Source organism: Octopus bimaculoides, chromosome 3 (assembly GCF_046866305.1).
Source record: "Octopus bimaculoides isolate indiv1 chromosome 3, ASM4686630v1, whole genome shotgun sequence".
Taxonomy (NCBI): Eukaryota; Metazoa; Mollusca; class Cephalopoda; order Octopoda; family Octopodidae; genus Octopus; species Octopus bimaculoides.
The window spans coordinates 102,064,360-102,090,025 of NC_142930.1; the positions used below are offsets into that span (position 1 = coordinate 102,064,360).

Here is a 25,666-nt window from a genome sequence, read left to right on the forward strand (position 1 = left end):
GAAGAACAAGGTGTGTTGAGGAGAGTTGCATTGTGTGCAAAAATAGTCCTGGTGCCAACTGCAAAGCCAGAAATGTAGTCTACAAAATAAGCTGTATGGATGGTGAGTGTAAAAACAGAAACACCACATACATAGGTGAGACGGCAAGAAGTTTGGCTGAGCGTGTAAACGAACATTGGAGGGACTATAATAATCAAAAACAAACCTCGGTGCTCTACCAGCATGCCAAAGAACAACATGGTGGTGTACTGGACAGAATTAACATAGAAATCCTGTCTAGACACCCCGGTGACGCATCTTTGCGACAAATACAGGAGTCGGTCCTCATAACTGAAACGCAACCAATTTTAAACACTAAATACACGTAGATGAGGGCCTTACAATTGCCCGTGGTTGCATGTGTTGTTCACACATATGATGCGGAATATGAACGTAAATAAATTAATTAAAAAGTCTCTATCTGATCTGATATAAACGAAATTGTTACAAACACACATATGGACGCACATACTTACATATAAGCATGAACACATAAGTGCGTGCACACATATGAGCGTGCACACATACGAGCTTGCACACACTCACATGCTCATACCGAACAGTTTCGAAACAACGCCAAAACAACGCCAGATCATATATTCAAAATAAATGGAAGTGGAGAGACAAGTTACTGAAGAGATTGCAAGAGTGCAATGAAATAATTTAGCAAAAAACTATATAAATTAATAAAGGACTGAACCAGTGCGTGTGTTTATTACCGGCATAATGCCTCTCCCAAGGTTTAATTGTATATATATATATATATATATATATATATATTTATATATATATATATATATATATATATATATATTTATATATATATATATATATATATATATGTATATATATATATATATATATATATATGTATATATATATATATATATATATATATGTATATATATATATATATATATATATATATATATTTATATATATATATATATATATATATATTTATATATATATTTATATATATATATATATATATTTATATATATATATATATATATATATATATATATATATATATATATATATATATATATATATATACATATATATATATATATATGTATGTATATATATATATATATATATATATATATATATATATATACATATATATATATATATATGTATGTATATATATATATATATATATATATATATATATATATATATATATATATATATATATATATATATACTTCACGGTGGTGCACCAGCATGACCGCAGCCACTTGGCTGAAACACATAAATAAATAAATATATATATATATATATATATATATATATATGTATATATGTATGCATATATATATATATATGTATATATATACATATATATATATATATGGGCATCGGTACCATTTTCCTCTTTCTCCGTTCTTCCATTCTCCGAACTTTCCATCTTTCCGACGAAGGGCTACGCCCGAAACGTCATACACTCTCTCTTTCCTTTCCTGAGCGTCCAATAATACTATCCATATCACGTCCTCACTTTGTTGTTTTTTTGTTATTGATTTTTTTAACTATATATATATATATATATATATATATATATATATATATATATATATACATATATATATATATACATATATATATATATATATATATACATATATAGCACCATTTGAGCGTAATCGTAAACCACCGTCATCTTCTAGCACTTGTGCTGGGGGCACGTTAGAAAATCATTCGAGCGAGGTCATTGCCAGTGGCGTTGGACTGGCTCCCGTGCAGGTGGCACGTAAAAAACACCTATATATATATATATATATATATATATATATATATATATATCTGAGAACAATAGCTTAGCTTCACAAACATTGTGTAAATATGTATTTCTGGTTCATCTCATGTCAAAAATGCATTTAAGGATGGAAACACATCACAATTTAAACAAATGTTAAATATTAAAAAAGATATGCACATGATGCCTTTTGTTTCTCTTCTCTTATAAAACTAAAATCCTGACTGAATTCAAATTTAATACTGGTTTCGTATTTCGGCACAAGGCTGGCAAGCTCAAGCAATGAGATAAGTCGATTATATTGACCCCAGTGGTCAAATAGTACTAATTTTATTGACCCCAAAAGGATGAAAGGCAATGTCAACCACAGCAGAATTTGAACACAGAATGTAGAGATGGAGGAACTGCCACTGAGCATTTCATGTTGTATGCAAAGAATTTTGCCAGCTCACTGACTTTATTCAGCTTTTAATATTAACAGTGTTTTTTAAAATGTACCAACAATAAATTGTGGTTGAAAGATGAAAGTATGACAGTAATAGCAAAATATTATGCTGAATATTTTAGTCCACTACTCACAACACTATATCACTATTAAGAAGAGTTATTTGCACTACATTTTAGAAGATAATACAGGTAACAATGTACTCTATACCTCCTTATGAATGCCTTCACTGAACATTAGTGAACAGTAGCAAACACATTATATTGTTACTTTGTAAAGAGACACAATTACACTTAGAGAACTTATTTTGAAAGCTGAGGTGAAATGCTAAGTTCTTGGAATAGCAAATCTGAGAACAAATTTTAATTCTCAGATGTTTCCTAATGTTACATAACATCTTTAATACCTTTACTGTAGCCTATTTTCACACAAATGTAAGTTGAAGGTTTTATTGTCATGCTGTTGAATTATTCTGAAAAATTACTGATCATAATCAGTATTTTTCACCACTTATTATATTGTAGCAGTTGTCAAGGTTTATATCTTTACTTGTAAATTTCCTGGACAAGAAAAAATATTACTACTACATCACACATTACTGATAGTGCAAGAACTCTTTGAACAAGATATATATAAAAATACAAATTTTCATAATCTATCTATCTATCTATCTATCTATATATATATATATATATATATATACAATACACATATACATACATACATACATACATACATACATACATACATATATATATACACACATATATACACACATATATATATACATATATATATATATGTATGTATATACATATACATATATGTAATTATATATAAAGGGCATTAACTGTGTATCAATGCCTCACGCTATCGAGGGACTAAATAAGTAAAAAAACTACAAAAAAATAAGTAAAAAAAACTACCAAAAATATTTTTGGTAGTTTTTTTACTTATTTAGTCCCTCGATAGCGTGAGGCGTTGATACACAGTTAACGCCCTTTATATATAATTAAATATATCTATGAAGAGACGATGAATTTTTTCATTACGAAATTTTTCGTTATTTTTTCATTATGAGGTTTTTTCACGCTGACTACTTGATAAATTCTTATAAAGAATTTATCCTATATTATATTATACATATATGTATGTATATATGTATAAACACACATATATATACATACATATATGTATGTATACACACACACACACATATATATGTATAGTGGTGTATTCTCTCCATTGTGCAACTGGTGTAGCACTCATGGTAGAGCTGGAAAGAATAAAGTTTCAATGTCTTAGGGTGATCACAATAATCAAGATCAGTCATGCCTTTAATTTTTTTAAGTGAATGCTCTCTAGTGTGAGTCAATTCTTGGGATATTTTGTTTTGTGTAGGGAGACCACAGGGGCAGCAGTATTCTGGATGTTGTCACAAAGGAGGAGAAGACAGGAATGATGACAGACAAAATACATGCTGTTGTCACTTCAGCTTAGAAGTTTCTGAGACATCAGGAAAAATTCTGTTTGGGTCATAGCTTGTCACTGATTTTGGTTCAGTTTTAATTTATTAGTCTTGTTTATCAAATCTTTGTATATCAAATCTAAGACTAGGGAATAGTGTCTGTTAGGAAAGGGCATGAGGGAGTTGACAGAATCATAGTGGGTATAGTCATAAAACTTGTCAAGATTATTTTGAAGTAGTATAAAGTAACTGGCTATAAAGAGGCTGGGTAATGGAAGACCTCAAATCAAGATGCTAATTATCAGTTAAATAGGCAAGATGCTAATAAAACCAATGGTGGTAATACAGAGGGAATTTTAACATGGGATACTATAGGTGATTGATTTAAATAATAATGTTATATTGTATAAAGATAAAATTTATGGTTATCAAGAACCAAAAATATAAATTTTGAATATATACCAAATTTTTTCAAGAATGGAGAGAGAAAAAAATTATATAGAATTAGTTTAATATTCATTCATATACTTAATTATTTACTTATTAGGTGGCTTAAAAGTCTGTCCATGCAAGACACTGACATGAAATTCAATGAGTTCATGTCAATAATGTGAACCATATGTGTTTGTCCCAGAGAAGAAAGCCACTACACATAAAAAAATTATACCCCAAGATAGGAGAATCCTAATGAGATGGAGGATAAAGATCTCAAATCACTTAATGGCAGCAAAAAGCCCTACCTCAAAATGGCACCCCTAGAGACTGAGAATGAAATCAGACTCTCCCATGAAAAAGAAAGGGTAAACAGAGAAGCCAGGGTGGTGGAAAATATAAAAAGGAATCCTAAAGCCTTCTACAAGTTCGCAAAAGAGTCTGCCTCAATGTGCTACAGGATAGGGCCACCCTTTGATGAAAACGGCTCACTGACTGCAGACCCCAAGAGGATAAATGAAGCCCTCAATAAACAATTCCATAGTGTTTACACTTCACTGGAAAACATGAATATAAGCAGACCTGATGAGTTCTTCAACACCTCTAACCTACAAGAGAAAAGGCAACCATCAATTACATCGACATTACAGAAGAGGATGTATTGTCAGCCATTGATGAGATAAATTCAAACTCTGCAACAGGCCCAGATGGACTCCCAGCAATTCTGTTAAAAACATACAAGAAAACTCTTGCAAAACCACTGCAAATGCTTTTTCAGAGTTCCCTTGGATGCGGTACATTTCTTCAAAAGTTAAAAGAAGGGATAATCTTCCCTGTCCACAAAGGAGGAAGCAGAGCAGATGCTATAAACTACAGACCTATCTCTCTGACCTTACATGTTAGCAAGATCATGGAATGTATTGTCAGAAAAAAACTGACCACATTCCAAGAAGAAAATGACTTGCCTAGGCATGCAACATGGCTTCCGTCCTGGAAGGAACTGCCTAACACAACTACTACAGCACTTCGACTGGATACTAAAACAACAGTTCAACCATTCAAATGTGATATATCTTGACTTTGCCAAGGCCTCTGACAAGATCGATCCTGGGGTGGTGTGTCACAAATTGCATGACCTAGGTATTGGTGGTAAACTGGTTGAGTGGCAGCATGATTTCCTGGGGGGCAAAAGTCAGGCTGCAACAACAAACAATGCTCTCTCTGAAATGGCACTAATCTTCAGCGGAGTCCCCCAGGGAACAGTGTTTGGACCACTACTGTTTGTGGTTGTTCTCTCGGACATGCCCTCAGCCACACTTACCAGCCATGCCGATGATACAAAAGTATTGCATGCGGTCAAGGATCCTACTGACATCCTAAGACTGCAGAATGACCTGAATGCAATATATAAGTGAGCAGATGAGAATGATATGCAATTCAATGCTGCGAAATTTCAAACACTCCACTATCAGCCCACATACAAACTACAATTGAAGTACATGGGACCAGCAGACAATGTAATTTCAGAGTTCGAGTTGGTGCATGACCTGGGAATCCACATGAGCAACAAAGCAACTTTCCATGTGCACATTGCTCAGATGGCAACACTATGCAGGCAGGTTGGACAGTGGATGTGGAGTATGTGCAAAGGCTATAAAGAAATCAGGTAAGCTTTTTCTGCCAGGTTGGCAATGTTAACGAAGGAGCACAAACAAACTTAGAGCAAAAGTACGTACTAGATTATAAAAAGAATCAAATATAGTATACTAGAGAGACGGTAAAGCTGATATGAAGGTATGATGCTTATAGAGGATCACAGGTGAGTAATGAATTAACAAATGATCCAAGAGAAAAGAATTTATGGAAATGGAAGATCAATGAAGACACAGAACAAAGTTGTGGAAGTTGATCTGAAGTGGTTGAACCTTACAAAAGAACTGAAAAAGTTTACAAAAGTGACATAACACTATGTTGAAGATGACCTATCCAATCCATGCAAGAAATGAGTAACTTAAATAATATACCACATAATCAGAATCAGTCATGTGCCATGAGAAAATACTTAGTGTAGGTTCTAGCATTTTTATATTGAATTGGAAATAATTTACTTCTATAATTAATAGGTAATATTTACAGTTTTAGTTTGCCTATCATGATGATATATCACAGCCCAGTATATATTATTAAAGGTCAAAAGGACCAAATACATCTGCTACTAAACTCAGAGTCCATGATTCACAAGATCAAATCCATTGCAGGATACTAATTGTATTTCTGAGCAGAAAAATTTATTCTAGTTGAGTCAGTTCAACTAACTATAAGGAATTAATATCAAAATATCTCAGAACTAATTTGTAAAAGTCTGGTATTCTATCCATCAAATGTATTTTTACTCTACCCCCAATCCATTAACCTATTAGCCATTTACATTGAGTATTTCATCCTTGTTAGAGAATTAACTATTTGAATTATACAAATACAACATTATAGCAGAATACTTTATGCAGTTTTGCTACAGTAGATTAGAATTATTACAAATAATTGTCTTTGTATAACATAATTGTAACATGACTTAGTTACTGTAGTTATCGTAGTTATTTTTCTAAATATTTAACTAGAGATACACATAAATTGATAATTCATGTTGTTGTTCTAGAATGTGTGTTCCCAATTAATGTGTTCCAGTAGTAAGCAATTTCATTCTATTACCCATCTTTTGTCTGTTTATTGGACATAGATTGATTTTAGGAAAATATTAAGAAAATACAAATGTAAGTGACCTAAATAATAAATGCTTTTGCATGATAAAAATCAATTTTTTTTCTAAATTGCTTTCATTGCACGTTTCAAATTTAGTGACTATTAGCCAGTATTGTGCTTGATTATAAGTAAAGACATTAACAAACTGTATGAAATAGAACAATTATTAGAATGTGCAGTAATAGTAGTAGTGGCAGCATCAGCAGCAGCAGTAGTAGTAGTAGTAGTAGTAGTAGTAGTAGTAGTAGTAGTAGTAGTAGTAGTAGTAGTAGTAGTAGTAGTAGTAGTAGTAATAGTAGTAGTAGTAACAACCCTTAAATAATGTCAATAGTTAGGAAAAAAATTAACATGAAATGAACTGATCATGCGTTGTCAAATGCAGAAATACAAAGGAAATGAAATGAAAATGAACAGAAACAAAGAAACCAAACGAAAACCATAAACCACCACTAAACAAAAAGTAAAATGTATCCAAAGCAAGAACTTCATCATGTTAATAATCCAAATCATATGAAGAAATTGTTAGAACCAAACAATTGAAATCCATGTCTAACATGAATCAATTCATCTTTTCTTTTTTTCTTATGAATTTAAAATTTTTAGTTTTAATGTTAGGTAATCTGTGAGTCAGGGGAAAGGTATGTCAGATACAATATTGGTAGGTATTGATAGGTAAGGTACATATGCCACAATGCAGAATGCTTGAATGCTGGTATTTCTCAGGCAGGAGAAAGTAATGTGCTGTTCACCTACCAGAATTGTATCTATACAGATGCTGTGTCTTGAAGCCTTATCTTCAGTTATTTTTCTTAACTTAGCATCAGTTGAAGGTTTAAGATCAGCAGTAGTTGTTGTTGTTGCTGTGGTGGTGGTGGTGGTGGCGGCGGTGGTAGCAACAGCAGTGGCGAATTTATTTGCTGCTAAAGTTATTGCAGTATTATTGGTGGATGTGATGGTTGAAGTAGTAGCATTGGTCACTCTGGTACTTATGCTGCTTGAACTCATGGAGAATTCATGGCCACTTATTGTATGACGTTGATTCCAAGAGTGAACACGTACAGAATGTGCCAGACCACTGTTTTGGCTAAAAGCTTTAACCAACTGTCTTACAGTGTCACTCAAAGACTAAATGGTCAAAGGGGGAAAAACAAAATGGCAATCATCAAAAATTCTTTTTCAAAGAAATAACCTCACTTTAAAAAAAAAATAATTATTGTATGAAAACATAAAATTTAATAAATGATAAGGAAAGGGGTTATATAATTTATAAATAAACAAAATATTAATAAAATAAACATGTGAACATAAATTAAAAATCATAAAAAATAATTCATAAACAAATAATATCAAAACAAACAATATCAAAATAAATTTCAAGAAATGGCAAATAAAGACAGCAAACAGAAAGTATCAAAGAGAACAAAACAGGACATTAATATTGATATATCCCCAAGAATTGTATGAATTGTAAGATAATGAATGCAGATATTAAAGAATATTAGTTAGAAAACACAGAGAAAATAATTGCGTCTCATTTTTAGGAGCAACTAGCCAATAGCCTATTATATTCTGGACTTAAAATCATTAACAATTACTAGATCCAAAAGTGAATGAGAAAAACTTAACAGTAAAACATAGATAGAAATAAAATTTTCCAATTTATTATCCAACAAAATGTCTCAACTTTCATGTTCTATATTTAAAACATGTAGGTCAAATATAAATGATTTGAGTCATCAGTATCAATATTAATGATGTCATAGTTAATTAAGTGTTATTAACAAATTATTCAGATTTAATAATCTAAAGTGATCACTGATGGCATCAGCAATCTTAATGGTAAACAAAAATTAAGAAGGTGACTGTGGTGACCATAGTAATGATGATTAAGTCAGCAACATTGATGATAATTATAACAGAATAAATGTCTTGATCTTCATTCTGATGGCAGTGATACTTACTAATAATTCATTCTGAAGAACACACTTATCCTTGTACACTTTATTCTACATAAACAAAATGTGGCTTATAAAGCAAAGCCTATTAAACAATAGTTACAAGACCAAACTGATAAACTACATTTGAAACAAACCAAGAAATGAGCCTGTATACTTGACTTGCTGGAAATAGCATTCAAATTCTCCCAGATTATACTATGTAATCTTATAAAGAGCATACACATGTAATCCAAGATATACAAATCACATTTACCATGGACAGAATATCTTTTATCAAAGATCTGCTCAATTAGAGCAGATCTTTGATAAAAAAAGGTTGAGGTCATAGACATCCTCGGAGACTAAACTATATAGAAAGATAAGTTGTATCCAACTTTTAATGAAATAACTTCATAAATATATACAAATACATATCTACATGCACACTATAAAAATTTACTACTTTCTAGATTTTAATGTCATTTGTTAAAAATGTGTTGATGTGTCAACAACAAACTTATCTTAGAAACTGTTTACCTGCTAGTCCATTGGGCTATTATTTAATCAGCTCATTTCAGGTGGACATTCACAAGTCATGTTGCAGTGAAAACAAGGGATTTGCTGGCTCAGTCTCTGACATAATACTAGTGACAAAAATTTTCAAGGGAAAGCATAGTATGAAGTTTGTTATTGTCGCATTTGTACCTTGCTAGAACTGAGGTTACATAGAATCTAAGAGTCATAAAACTGCTAAATGTAATAATAAACTTCAATCAAATAGATCCAGACTTATTTATGAGGTGCTATGGCCCATGATTACATATTCCACACTGGAAAAAAGGGTGCCAAATGAAGGCTGTCTTATTTCTCAATATCCATTCTTTTCTTCCATCATACTAAAGGGAGATAGATATAAGTGAGCTTTTCATAAAGGAAAACAACTTTCAGGAAATCATTGCTGACAGTCTATTTGCCATTCTAGAAGTAAATATTGTTGATCTTTAAGTAGCTGCTTACCCAAAAAGGACTTACTTGTGGGTAAATTCAGAAAAGTTGTACTTTGCCAATAATGTAATTTAAAAGTGGTAGCAAATTAATCTGAAATTACCTTAACAATGGACTATTGCTTAGAAAATAGTGAATGTAAGCTGATAATGCAAATATAAATAAGTGCAAACAGTCTCTTGCTGCTTCTCTACAGACAGTCTCTGTGGGCAGGTATGTTAAAACCTACTTTTGTCTTGTGCCACATGTCCAATTTCAGAGAAATCAAAAAGCAAAAAGAACTTCTCTCCAGAATCATTCTCTACATTCCACATAGTTTTTAGTATAAGGAATAGACAGGGTAGGTTGATGATAAATACAGACTATATCATCATTTGTGCAAACCAAATTCATGTTATATTTTGGAAGTGAGCATTAACATTCATGAACACTGCTTTCTTGTGACCTAAACTCTGCAGACAGTCATACAAAATGATGAGAACTTTGGTTTCAGTTGATGATGCATCATATCATTTTGGCTTTGTGATGCTAACATTTTATTGTCTGATTAATATTGTAGTAAAACACTACCATCGCACAGCTCTCTCTTCTCCATTAATAAAAAATAGTTAGATATTGGTTTATTGAAAGTCATGATCACATCCTGCAATAGCTTAAGAGTTCAAATGCTCACAACTTTTCAATGTCTTGCCAAACGAATTGCAAAACGTACATAAAGTGGTGATCTCAGACACATACCTGCCTTGCTGTCTATGGTCACATCTAAGTTGACCTTTGTTAATTTGCTAGTAAGAGTTATAGTTAGATTGAATCTTTTGAGGATGCTTATAAAATTCCTAAACTTATCCATGTCATAGCTACTCACATGGCTTGAGATTGTCAGGCCATCATCCATGTAGAGAGTCAAACTGTGTAGATGTGTACAGTCATTTAGGATATCCAGGTTAATCAACGCAAAAAGGTCACTGACCTCTTCCAAATTGTAGCTCTCTATAGAGAATATCAAACAGTGGATCCCCTTCTTTTTTAACTCAGTAGAAAGCATCATGATGCAAGAGTTACTTCATATCATTCAGAATGATTCTGATATCAAAGTTGCTATCTCTAGTAAATTGCCTCCTGAAGTTCAAAGCTTTTAGAAAGAGGACTTTTGATACTGAAAATTAAAAATCCACAATATCAACTGGGTGGACAGTACTTCTTATTGTACATATTTGTTTAGTGCAAACAAATTTTAAGATGTGTATAAATATTCCTTTCAGTACTTAGAGCTAATACTGTACATTATATGCAACTAGAATTCAGCACTGAATCCTATGGAAATAGTAATATTGTTATCAATATTATTATTTTCTACAAAGAAGGACTTGAACTATGGACAATTTCAACAATGCAGTTAATGATGCAAATAAATACACAAATTATGAAAACCCACAACAAATAGAATTACAAAGAACAGTGACCCCAAGATTTATATAATTTATATAAGTTATGTTTGAAATCCTTGAAAATAAATGCTATGACTTACATAGTAGCTAAACTAATAACAAAAATGATAATAAACAAGATTAGTTGAACACATTGTGTGTGTGTCTGTGTGTGGTTAAGTATGTGTATGTATATATACATAAACACATACAAATATTTAAATATATTATATTCAACAAATATCAGTGTATGCAATCTTATAGACTACAATGTATATAAGATTTCTATGATTTTCACAATGATGAAGTTTGCAAATGGGGAATTGAGTATTATCCAGATCACATGGACAGGTCTCAAGATATTCTAATGTAAGCAAGTCATTTTCTAACTTAGAAAGCAGAATTTTCTCATCTAATGTTACCTACTACGCATAGACCCCCCACCACCACCACCAAACTTCTCTAACAATTTGCCAAGATTATATCAAAGAACATCCATTTAAAGAACAAAACTGAGCAGTTGGTTCATTAGAGTCTTAAAAATCAACTATTAAAACCTGATAGGTTTCATAATAGGTTTTAATCAAGCATGATTGCAAATTTACAGTTTACTTAACTGGCACAGGTTAGGAATTTTAACACTGTAAGTGAAAGATCTATAACAGGACAATATCAAGAGTAATCAGTTATGTATCTAATTTATAATGCAATATCAAATAAATGAATAAGTATTGATGCCAATAATACTTTCTATAACATATTTAATGGGTTTTTATGTATTACATGTAAATGCCAAGTACTTCATAAGTTTACAGAGAGATCTAGAACTGTAAGTAATTTCTACACCATGACTTAGTCAACAGTAAATATCACTTCAGTTCTCCAGGAAGTAATAAATTTGACTTTTATGTATGTACGGAAAACAAATGCTAAATGATGATAATTATGATATATATATATATATATATATATATACTAGCAGCTAAGCCCAGTTTCACTCGGTTGGTTTGGATGATGTGGCTGTAAAACCTGCTCTGTGTAAGCATTCAACTTGTTTGGGCATGCTTACATTGAAAAGCAATTTTAGAATGACTTTTTTCTGTCAAAACGCTAAAAATAACTGACCACGAAAAAAAAAAAAACCCAACCAAGATTCAACCAAATACTAAGCGAACTAAGATGAACGATCCAATAGTGGGTTTGGCAGACTCTCTCCCATTCATTCTTTTTATTGAGTAACCTTTCACAGTGGCCTCTCCAAATCTCTCTCTTTGCTGCCTCATTTAGTGCAAGTGTACCATCATCCATGTGGACACATTTCTCTTCTACGATATCATGATTCTCTCTCACACACTGTCTTGTAACACGAAGTACCTCAAGTCTTTGGTCCTCACAGCATAGAACATTGGCAATTTTTTTCTTATCTGCTTCCCCTCTGGCTAAATGAACCTGTCTCCAGGCTTCCCTTCTGACAGTCTGATACAATTCCCTGCTAGCACCATTCTTCCAGTCTTTCCAATTCTGTTTCTTTTCTCTAATAGCCCTGTCAGCAACATTGTTTCACCACCACATTACCTTGGGTCGAGAGGGGACTTTACACCATCCACAGATCTGGTCAGTGGTTCTCAGCAGGTTGTCCCATAGAAACATCTAGTTGTCTTCCACATCATGTGAAGCTATATCCCCTTCTATTTCATCAAAGGCTTCAAGTAATACGTCTCTAAATCTCTGTCCATTCACAGGATCTTTAAGCTTCCAAACCCTTCTCCATGCTGGTCGTCTTTTGGGCATCCATTTAGCCCTGATCCTGAAGTTGCTAATTACCAGTCTATGTTGTGGGGTACATTCTCCACCTGGGAAGGTTTTGGCATTTATAAGCAGCCATCTTTCTCTTTTTCTGGCGAGAATGTAGTCAATTTGGCTCGTGTGTCTGCCAGAACAGTAGGTGACTAGGTGACTGGCAGGCTTCCTGAAGTTAGTATTGCAAACCATAAGATCATTTGCATCACAGAACTCCATCAGCTTGGTTCCTCATTGCAGGAACCAAAACTGTAGCCTCCATGCACGCCATGGAAGCCTCCTGTATGTTGTCCAACAACAGATATTGACAAAGAAAATGTTGAAATATGAAAGTGAAGTGCAGAGGTATGAGAAACTTAAATAGAGAGGAAAAGTGTGCATGAAATGAAAATGTAGAACTGAGTAAAGTGAGATATTACAGGAATAGTGCTGTAATATTTGGATTTCTAAACTAGAAAGCGTAGGATACTTACTGTTTAAAATTCAGAAAATATTTCGTATGTATTTGCATTATTTCTTTTCTTATGGTTATAGCCATAATATTCTTTAAAATGCTTATTGTTTCTTACATTATTTAATATTTACTTCTAAATTATTTGAAGATTTGAATTTTAGCAGTCTACATTTATTTTAAAAATTTGACTTTTTTTGTCATAATGCATTTTTTACCATCTGTTTATTTTTTAGTCAAATTTTTAAAAAAAATGCAGACTGCTAAATTTCAAATCTTCAAAGAATTTAGAAGTAAATATTAAATAATGTAAGAAACAATAAACACTTTAAAGATTACTATGGCTATAACCATAAGAAAATAAATAATGCAAATACATACGAAATATTTTCTGAATTTTAAACAGTAAGTATCCCACAATTTCTAATTTAGAAACACAAATATTACAGCATTATTCCTGTAATATATATATATATATATATCAGGGGCATGCAGTGATCTTTCTGGCTGGGGAAGCAATGACCAAAATTTTCTGTCACATAAATGTTTGAATCAAATTGACATGTTCATATCATATAGCTATTTTTAAAATTAAAAAAGAAATCACATATTATATTAAGGGTGTTCTGTGATTTGAAAAAGTATAAAATATTAGTTGAATAAACACAGAAAACTATGCGCATTGTCTTTTCACTGTTTTTCTGATGGAAGTAGAATGTCAACTTGCTTCCCTTTTTCTCATAGGCTTCAGACTTTGTCAGAATTAGCATGAGACGACAAGCAGTGGCAGACGACACAAAAATCTGTGCAAGGGAAGCAATATGAGCTGTTGTATCCTTTGCGGTGCAGTATTTTAACATTTTTTCCAATAAAAATGCCACGAAGACAATTTTTTCCTAATTAAAGCTTATAACAAATAGTTTTAGATGCTAATAAATACTTATACACTTAAATTGAGTTTCTGTCAATTCGCGATACCTATGATATATATAATTTTACATTGTTATATAACACTTAGAGAGGAAAATGGAAGCAAGTTGACATTCTGCTTCCATCAGAAAAATGGTGTAAAGATAATGCGCGTATTTTTCTGTGTTTATTCAACTAATATTTTATACTTTTTCAAATCACAGAACACCCTTAATATAAAATGTAATTTTTTTTTATTTTAAAAACAGCTATATAATATGAACATGTCAATTTGATTCAAATATTTATGTGACAAAATTTTGGTCATTGCTTCCCCAGCCAGAAAGATCAATGTATGCCCCTGACATATATATATATATATATATATATATATATATATATATATATATATATATATATATATATATATATATATATATATATATATATGTATGTATGTATGTGTGCATGTATGTGTGTATGTATGTATGTGTGTATGTATGTATATATTGGTCAGTTGTCCATAAATCTGAAAAGAAGCACATTCTAAAAGATATTCTGAGCACTATACTTTTATATAGTCTAGTAATATATTCTTGGTAATGGCATATAAACAATAAGAATTATGGAGATGTACTTGCATAGCAAGTATATATATATATAACTGAAAACCAAGAGGAGAGTGGAGATTTATTCACATACAAAATTTTTTATTAAAAATTTCCTACAGTATGTGTATATATGTATACACACATACATACATATATAGCCTTTATGTATGCATACACATAAACATGTATGTCTGTAGATGTGTATACACATATATGTACATGCATGTGTGTGTGTTTATGTGTGTTTGTGTGCAGATATGGATGTATGGTTAAGAAGTTTGAGGTTCAAGTCTCACTGTGTGACATCCAGGACAAATGTCTTCTACTATCACCACAGCCAACCAAAGTTTTGAGTGGTTTTGGTAGACAGAAATTGAAAGAAGCTTGTCATGTGTGTGTGTATGTAGATAGATAGATAGATAGATAGATGCAGATATGTGTGAATGTTTGCATGATTATCTCTTTGTCTTGACATCATGTGATTATTGTAAATGAAAATCATTCATTTTGAATAATCAGTGAAAATGTCTGGCCATGGGGAAATATTAACATGTTTGGAAACAAGTTAAGGGATGGTGACAAGAAGGGCATATGGCCATTGAAAATCTTCCTAAATATATTTCGTCTAACCCTTGCAAATGCAAAAAAAAAAGGATATTTAAACAATGATAGGGATAATGAAGATGGATGGATGGATACATGCATGCATACATATGTGTATATATGTGTTTAGACAGAAACATGTATACATACATAACATATGTACATAGACACATGTGCACACACACACATCCAGAGAAAGACAGAAAAAGTATAGTTAGTTAGTGTCATACAGAGGAATGTGCAACAGAATCGATTGTCAAAGGCTACTTACTATGACTAAAGCATTTAATACTGAAAAACCAGTTCTATTAAGGTCCGCTGTATTCTATTAAAGACCACTTTTGTTAAAGACTAAAAAGTGTCATAGCATATGGATATATGCCCTATTATCATTACAATAACGATATCATATTATCAAATTCACAGCATGTCAGTGTAGTGACCGTAAACCCCAAATTTTGAGTCTAATTTCCTTGGTAACTAAATGACATCAATACTACTCTACATCATTACTTTCTGGACACAAAACTGGTACATTTAATTTGTCAACAATAGTTGCAGTCTAGCTCATCAGTTTCAGACCAATGTGCCATCTCATACATCTGCTTTATACTCAATGGTGTCAACAACTCAGTCTACATGGTCATTATCTCTAACAAGACAGTAACTTAAACCAATGTAATATTAACAGGCATACCTATTGCCTGAGTTAGAATTGAAATAGAGCAGTGTAAAAGAGCTGACAGAGAAGAGATTACTACAACAATTGTTTGTATTGGTTTTCCAGCATTCAGTCTAACCCATAGTGGCAAGAATAGTCGATATAGCTGAGTAGCAATGTTACCAGTTGTCTTGTAACAGACATAGTAAAGATGGCTAGCAGACTAGATCAGAAGTACTACACATAACAGTGACAAACAGCAGACCAACTATGAAGTACTACCGATAACAGTGATAGACAGTAGAGTATCTATGAAGTACTGCCTTTAAGAGTGATAAACAGTTGTTTAGCTACAATGTGTCAGACATAATATGGACAGCAGTTCTGCTAATGAGAACAGCAGACCAGTTATGAAATCATTAATTAAGATGTAGTTTTATTCTAACATACAGAATAGTAACTAGCTCAATAATCATATTTTCAACTAGCAGAGTTGCAGCTGACTATAAATGAATTACCATGAGCTTACAAGCCTCCCTATTGCCATCAATGCTGATATGTAGTTTTTATATGACTAACTATAGTTTTCTATAAACAATCTGCTTATTTTACATATTGGTACCATTACTCAATGAGAACATGTGGTAGTCAGAAGCATAGAATAATGTGTGTAACACATTGGACTATCTCTAGACCCACTTGTATGAAAGCACACACAACTTGCAGATTTGCCAGTGGATCATGCAAACATAAAGCAAATCCTCTTGCATCCAGCTCACTTGTCATCATCATTTAATGTCTGGCTTCCATGATGGCATGGTTTCGAGAATTTGACAGGGTCCAACAAGTTGGATGACTGTTTCACGCTCCAATATCCACTTTGACATGCTTTCTATGTCTAAATACACTTCCTTGTAGCAAACACTTTATAAGTGTACTGGATGTTTTTAATATGGCACCAGCACTTGTGCTAATCACCTCATAACTGAAGAAGAGTAAAGGAGATAGTGGACAATGATGTTGAGCAGAGAAATAGTATATTGTTTTCCTAAACTTGAACAAGCACTTCACATTCAAGTGTGATCGTTACCAGCATCGCCTTACTAGCTCCTGTGCAGGTGGCACGTAAAATACACCATTTTGAGTGTGGCCGTTGCCAGTACCACCTGACTGGCCTTCGTGCCGGTGGCATGTAAAAGCACCCACTACAATCTCGGAGTGGTTGGCGTTAGGAAGGGCATCCAGCTGTAGAAACTCTGCCAAATCAGATTGGAGCCTGGTGTAGCCATCTGGTTCACCAGTCCTCAGTCAAATTGTCCAACCCATGCTAGCATGGAAAGCGGACGTTAAACGATGATGATATGTCCATGGTACAATGGACTGCACTGTAATGATTCCAGGAATACAGACAATGATCTTAAGAAACATGTAATTTGTGGAAATGCACATAATGATGCGCTAAAATAGTTATAAATTCCATCCAAGGATTATTATTGTTATTACTATATAAATATAAATGTATATACATATATATATATATTTGTATATATATATATATATGTGTGTGTGTGTGTGTGTGTGTGTGCATGTGTATATATATGTGTGTGTATGTGTAAGAATATGTCATCATCATTTAACATCCACCTCCCATTCATGGGTGGGACATATACAGGGCCGTTACTAAGCCTCTGCAACCCCTTTGAAAACAGGAGGCCTCCGCATTTGAGAGGCCCCATGTTTAGATCGAAGTACATAGATGAGCCATCTATGTACTATGTTAACTGAACATTTCGAGCCAGAGGAGGAAAAAAATACAAGGGTGTACCATAAATAAATTTAAAAGAAACGGAAAAAATAAATGTAAAAAGCTTGTCAACGAATTCCCTAAGGAGATAAAAGAAAAATGAAAGAAATCCAAAATAATGAAAATAAGAATAACTTCAACAGAAAAGACAAGCAAAAGAGACAATGGTGATGAAAGGTGGGGATGTATACTTATACATACATCCAAATATACACACACAAGCATATGTACATACATTCATACATACATACACACACATATATACGACTGGCTTTATCTGTTTCTGTCTACCAAGTCCATTCACAAGGCTTTGGCCAACTCAGAGAGAGAGAGAGAGAGAGAGAGAGAGAGAGAGAGATATAGAGAGAGAGAGAGAGAGTAAGAGAGAGTAAGAGAGAGAGAAAGAGATGGATAGATAGATAGATGTGTACCAAACACACACACATCTCTTAGTATCTTTGTCTCTTCCTCTTTCTCTCATTTCTCTCTCTCTCTCACTGTATTTATATATATATATATATAGATATATATATATATATTTGGTGTTGTAATGATGTTGTTGAAAAGCCAGTCACTTTGTACCCAGAAGAGTGGCCTTTGACCTTCTAAGGCAATAAAAACTGGAGACAAAATTCTTTCTGTACCATAAGCAAGGCGTGCATGCGCACACACACACATGCACACACATACACATGCAGAAGTTTGTGTGTGTGTGTGTGTGTGTGTGTGTGTGTATCTATCTAAAGATGTTCTTTAGGATAATGTGAAATATTGAATTTTAGATAGAATTAAGTAAAATATAGGTATGAATAAAAGGTGCGTAGATAATGCGTTTTGATTGAAGAGATGAAGCCTTGAAACAAAAAGTTTCAGGGGGCTTCTAAAAGTCATGTGACAGCCCTGGACATATATATATCATCATCATCATCGTTTAACGTCCGCTTTCCATGCTAGCATGGGTTGGACGATTTGACTGAGGACTGGTGAAACCGGATGGCAACACCAGGCTCCAATCTGATTTGGCAGAGTTTCTACAGCTGGGTGCCCTTCCTAACACCAACCACTCAGAGAGTGTAGTGGGTGCTTTTACGTGTCACCCGCACGAAGGCCAGTCAGGCGGTATGTCCAGGGCTGTCACATGACTTTTAGAGCACCCCTGAAACTTTTTGTTTCAAGGCCTCATCTCTTCAATCAAAATTCATTATCTAAAAGTCATGTGACAGCCCTGGACATATATATATATATATATATATATATATATATATATATATATATATATATATATATATATATATATATATATATATATATATATATATATATATATATGTCCAGGGCTGTCACATGACTTTTAGAAGCCTCCTGAAACTTTTTGTTTCAAGGCCTCATGTTTTCAATCAAAATTCATTATCTATGCACCTTGGAAAACAGGTAAGTGTTGGTAACAAGAAGGGTATCCAGCAGTGAAACAATGCCTCAATAATATATTTGTTTAACCTACACCAGCATACAAAGATGGACATAAAATCAAATGAACAGATATCACCACCAGGTTTGCAGTATGATGTGTTCATCTCTATATCAGTAGCATTCACTTCTTTTGACTATATCAATAATAATCACTCCTTTTGAATATATCTGTAGCAGTCATTTTTTTCTGTGTATTATTTTCTTGAAGCAGAAAATAAAATCTTACTTCACATTTATATTTCACCATGGTTGATATAACTTATCACAGCTAAATTGATTTATCAATAAATATGAATATGAATAACACTTTTTTTAACAGTTATCACACATTTTTGTTTGTTTTGGTTGAATTTACAGTTCTCTACTATCTTGATGAAACTCCAGATATAGTTGAAATTATGATTTACTAAGCAATGATCTTGTGCTCTCTCACTGTCCTTAGCTTTACATCCCCAATTACATTCACTCTAGCATCTAATATATTTTTACACATTGACATTGGCATTAAAAACTAGTGAAGTTAGTGTTAAGGCTTTTATAAACAGCTGTGGAAGCTGGCAACTGGGAGGATAGCTATGATAGCCAGATGTGAACCCTTAAAACAGCTTGAAGTTTACAGAAAAAAAAAAATTAAACTAACCAAATACTGCACAATCTAGAAAAATGCTACACTGCAGATGTATTTAACAGATTGCAAGGAAAATAGCTATAGATTTTTAAATGAGTGAGGATGTGATTCAAACTAATACATATATACATACCTAATAAATATGAATATAAACTGAAATCAATAATTTTTTTTCATGAAATAAACTCAATATTAGCTTGTAAAATTATTGAATTCCTCCAAGACAGGGGTATAATGTATAGTCACATACAAATTACAATAAGCAACATATAGTAATATAATGTCATATTAATAAAGTCAATAATACAGAATGATTTTATGTAAAGGGAAAATAAAACTAAATCACTTTTCCAATATTTTAACTATTTGAGACAATGTTGAAGATATTTGTGAAGAAACACAATAAATATATCTATCTGCCTATCTACATATGTATCGCTCCTATAGTAAATACAATAAAAATAATCTAATATGCACAATTACTTGATTCACACTTGAATGCAAGAAAGAGTGAACTGATATGAATTCAATTAGCAAAAATATACGATTGCAGCCTCACACTAACCAAATATATAGTGTATGATAGTAAAAATTTTCTTAATCAGCCAATAAAAATGTAAGAAATCATATACATTTTGGCATATACTACTTTTACTAAGCCTGCAACATTTACTACAGGCACCACTAATACATCTGCAATGTAATATATTTGTAGTTTTTCCACTACTATTCTGATACTGTTTTTCAACCAATCTTATTATCTCCAGCTGCATATTTCAGCATATATTCTTTCTCCTTTTCCTTTCAATTAGTAACTTTTTCCCATTTTCACCCCCCACCCCATATTTCAAGTAATCCAGACCTTTGTAATATTTTTTTGTCTTATATTTTTAGCCTATTTATCCACTTTTGGCCTGCTTATCAACTCTGCCATTACTACATTTCATACCTTCTTTCACTACTTCCCCTTCTATCTTTACACCTGCAATATCCACTTTGGTCTTAAGCACTTAATTAGCATTCATAACTTCTTCAATTAAATATCTGTCATTTATTAATGACTACATTTCAATATCAATCAACTTCTTTTATGTATTTATATAATTGTACATTAAGTATGGGCAAATATATTCACAGTGCACCATTAATACTAGTTTTTGTTACAAATTGACAGAAATTTAAGAACAATAGTCATATCACATCACAAGATTTGTCTTCATTTCAAAGTGGTTAGCAATATAATTAATCTCAATTATTTCTACTCCTATTGGAATGTAAGCATTTCTTTTAGAATTAATTTTTTTTTTCAGGGTTTATGGCATTATTTGGGTGAAAGGCACAAAAACACAAGACCTTTAAGAACACCAATAAAAAAATGACAGAGATTTAGTAAATTATATTAAATAAAAATAATCAATTAAAAACTAAAATCTGTTCATTAAATCATATGGTGCATTGTGGATGATATCATACTCTGCTCAAAGAAAAATTTTGTTTTGATTTTCTTCATTGCAATGTTGAAACATTTTTTTTTTCTATCAGGAGTTCTATTCCCTTGATCACTGCATACACTCATTTTAGTCTATTGATATGATCTTTTTTCCTATTGATTTTTTTCTTTCTTTATAAAATCATGTCTGATCTGCATTTAACTCATCAGCTAGGCCAACTGCTCTGTTACCTCTTTTGCTACTAATTTCTTTTTTAACACTTCTATTCCCAATAAATTACAATGTGACATTTTCAGTAGCTTATATCTGCAAAAGATATTCTACTTGTTCTCCTGATTTACCCACTGACACTTTTAGCATTCTTCTTAATTTTCAAATTGAAACTATAGGTTCCATTTAAGGACAACAGACAGTATCTTCCAAGAGTTGTTGTCAGTCTAAATATACATATGCACTCCTTATAGATCAATTAGGGAAGTCAAATGATAGGCTTTCAGAGAGGAAGAAATATTTGATGACATGTCAAAAGACAGCCACTGTCTCAGTGCTGAGATCTGAAACACTATTTCTCAAATAAGTATTTTGTGCAAAACTTAGAAAAGTTAAACTAATCAACCAAATTGAACGGTAAAATCAGTGTGTGATGTCAAGACTATCATGTAGTGGTTTCATTTAGCCTAAAATTTAGGGAAGAAGCATAGATAATATCGCAGTTTCAACAGAGTCACTTTTACTAGAGACTATCTTTACTAACCATAAACAACACATGGTAATATTTTGAAATTGGCACAATATTACATAGTGTATTTATTCTGACTTAATTTACAGCAACTATTTCTAAATTTGATTATTCTTCATCCTTCAAATTTAATAATAGTGTTTAGCTGAACTTTCACTCATACTGTGACTCATACAAAACATTGTAAGCAATTTTGTATTGCAAGGATTTCTTTTTGGAAAATTCTCTTTGTTTCTACATATTTTTCTGAAGTCATAAACACCTATCATAATATTTACACTATAAATCAAAATTTTAAAATTCAGCCATAGAAATGTGCCCAAAATGCAACATATGAATGAGAAAAGGTCCCGACCCACTGAAGAGGTTGATAACTCCAATTAAGAATTGATATATGGAACTGTCCAATCTATGCCATCATGGAAAAAACATGCATTAGAAATGATTGCCAGTAAAATGTTGAACTCTGGATATTGGCAGAATAAAATAATTCCTTTTAGTGATGTTTGTGTTATACCCAGGAATGATATTTGATCTCTTTGTATAAAAAAGAAACGGGAAGTTAGCATCCCTTGTGCAATACTTGTAAAATATAGAAGTTATATCAATTCTCCATTTATATTAACTAGCAGGACCTGTGAACATTTCACAGATTTAATGATAAACCTATTGGGTTATTTCTGAAAACTTTATCCAAAAAAACCTGAAAGTGTAGCCTGTGTTGTGTCTGTATGGAAAGATAGTCACTCATCTGCAACTCATTGAAAAGTGAAAGAAATTGGAATACAATGATTATTTAATGCACTTTATATATACACTTTATATACTTTATGCACAATTTTATAGATTTAATACACAAGACTCTTAAAATAATATTAACTCTTATTTTTCCATTTTCCCCAAAATAAAACAAAATTTCCTGTACATATGATACATGCTACGTAAATAAGCATGAATATTTCACAGAATTGTATTTATACGCATGCATTAAGTGATAGGTGATATAAAGAACTTAGTTCAATTTAAATCAAAAATATACTTTTCACTATTCAATCACCACCACCAAAAACCTCCACCACCATCAACCCCCCTCTCTGCCTTTCTTTAACCTCACCATCAGAACATCATCCCTCTGCTAAAAATATATTCTTTACTCTCCTCCTCTATATTATCACTGCCTTCAACTAACTTTTTTAACTATGTAATAAATATTACATTCCCCCTACCTCACGTCATGGATGCTTCTCTCCTTCTTTTTCTCTCTGTCTTTTTCTCACTTCATCTTTTTTCTCTCCCTCTTTGTTTTCTCTCTCATTCTGTTTCACTCTTTGCCTTATCCTCTTTTTCTCTCTCCTGTTTCTTTCTCCTCTCTTTCCCTTCGGCTAATCACACGAAAGCATTATGATTGCATTCACTCTACCTCACGTCATCGAGGCTTCTCTCTCTTTTTCTTTCCCTCTTTTCTCTAATCACATGAAAGCGTTACTGACGGGCTAAATAATAGAATGACAAGCAGAATTATTATAAGATTTTGATGTTCATAGAAACAAACAATTTCTTTCAGTTTAGTGAGTTTTCAGAACAACATTTTCAACATTAAATACTCCCACATACCCAAGATCTACCAGATCTTCACAGAACTACCTGATCCATCTCACCATTGCAAGTGGACTAAAACTACAGTTACTACAGATATTAATGATGATGATGACGATGATGTATGTGTGGGCATATGTATACAAACACAGAATGGTACCTATACAGGAAAAAAATATTTAATACATCAGAATTTAACATATGTATCTAAATTTAAATGACCAGTTGCATCATTTTTATATTGAAATATGTTCATTTTAAATCTGCAAAAGTGCACTCTCTTAGTATCAGTCTGTGAATATGTATGAGGGTGAATGGCTATTTGCAAACTGTGCAAGAGTTTGGGCATAACTATGATTAACGATAATGAAAGAAGCACTTTGTATTCATGAAAGTCTAAAATTATTTGTCTACTTTCAAAGCTTTTGTCCAACAAAACTAAACATAAAACCAATCTGACAGGAAATATTCAGTAAAGTTAATGAGAAAAGGGATATTGTGGATATAAAATGAATTAAAAAAGAAAGTGCAAAAAGAAACTAGAAAATTAAGAAAATAAGGGTAGAAAATATTCAGAAAGCATTGACTCAGTCCAGCATCAGAAAATGGAATTGTTTAAGCATTATGAAGACAAAAACATTTCCTATAACACACACATATATGCATATATGCACATACATAAGGCACATGTATACACAAACACACATACACAGCACACATGTGTTACATGCTTTAATAGACACACACACACACACACACACTATATGTTTTACTGCCACACCCTGCTGCAAGTGAAGTTAGGCAGGAGATAATGATGTTTTCATATAGCTAATGTTTTATGTTTCTTTTTCAGTTAGTATGATGATTTTGACCAATACATTTGGTACTGAAAGGTTTATCGATAATAATGAATCTGGGAGGATTTTTGGCAGCACCCTGAATATATATATATATATATATATATATATATATATATACCAGGAATCTTTATCCACCTTTGGAAACACCCTTTCCCAATACATAAAAGAAAATTGGAAAAGGTTCCTGGACGACTGTTTTATACTCTGGAATGAAAACACAGATGAACTCTTGAAATTCAAAAGTCTACTAACCCAAACATACAGTTCACAATGGAGTACAACCAAAAGGAGCTCCCATTCTTGGATATACTAATTAAAAAAGTAAACCTAAAAATAGAAACGGACATATTTTACAAAACCACAGACGCCAAACAATATCTACTATTTGATTCATGCCACCCAAGACACACCAAGACAAACATCCCCTTCAACCTTGCAAGAAGAATATGCACAATAGTGTCAGAAGAAAATACTAGAGACTACAGACTACAAGAACTCAAAAACACACTAATTGACAGACACTACCCAGTTCAACTCATAGAGGAAGGAATCAGACGTGCATCACAAATTAACATAGAAAACTTAAGAAAAGTTAAACACAGCAACACACATTCCCCGAAAATACTACCGTACATATCCACATACAACCCCAGAAACAAAGAAGCCTTCACCATCATCACGCAAAACATACCAATGCTACATAAGGACCCCACATTGAAGGAAATTTTACACATACACAAAATCATCAAAAGCCACAAACAACCAAAATCACTGAAAAAGATCCTCACAAAGACAAAATTACTAT

At 32.4% G+C, this 25,666-nt stretch overlaps 1 protein-coding gene across 5 annotated transcripts in view; it reads right to left on the minus strand.

Annotated features, from left to right (window-relative positions):
* LOC106871954 (protein still life, isoform SIF type 1) overlaps positions 1 to 25,666 on the minus strand; it is a 903,947-nt gene that overhangs the window by 559,952 nt on the left and 318,329 nt on the right. The window contains exon 5 of one of the 5 annotated variants that reach the window (XM_089349425.1): positions 7,663 to 8,034. The exons of the other annotated variants lie outside the window; for them this stretch is intronic. Coding sequence (XP_089205551.1) covers positions 7,663 to 8,034 — 372 coding nt within the window. The remainder of the gene's footprint in view (positions 1 to 7,662; positions 8,035 to 25,666) is intronic. 5 annotated transcript variants of the gene reach the window in all.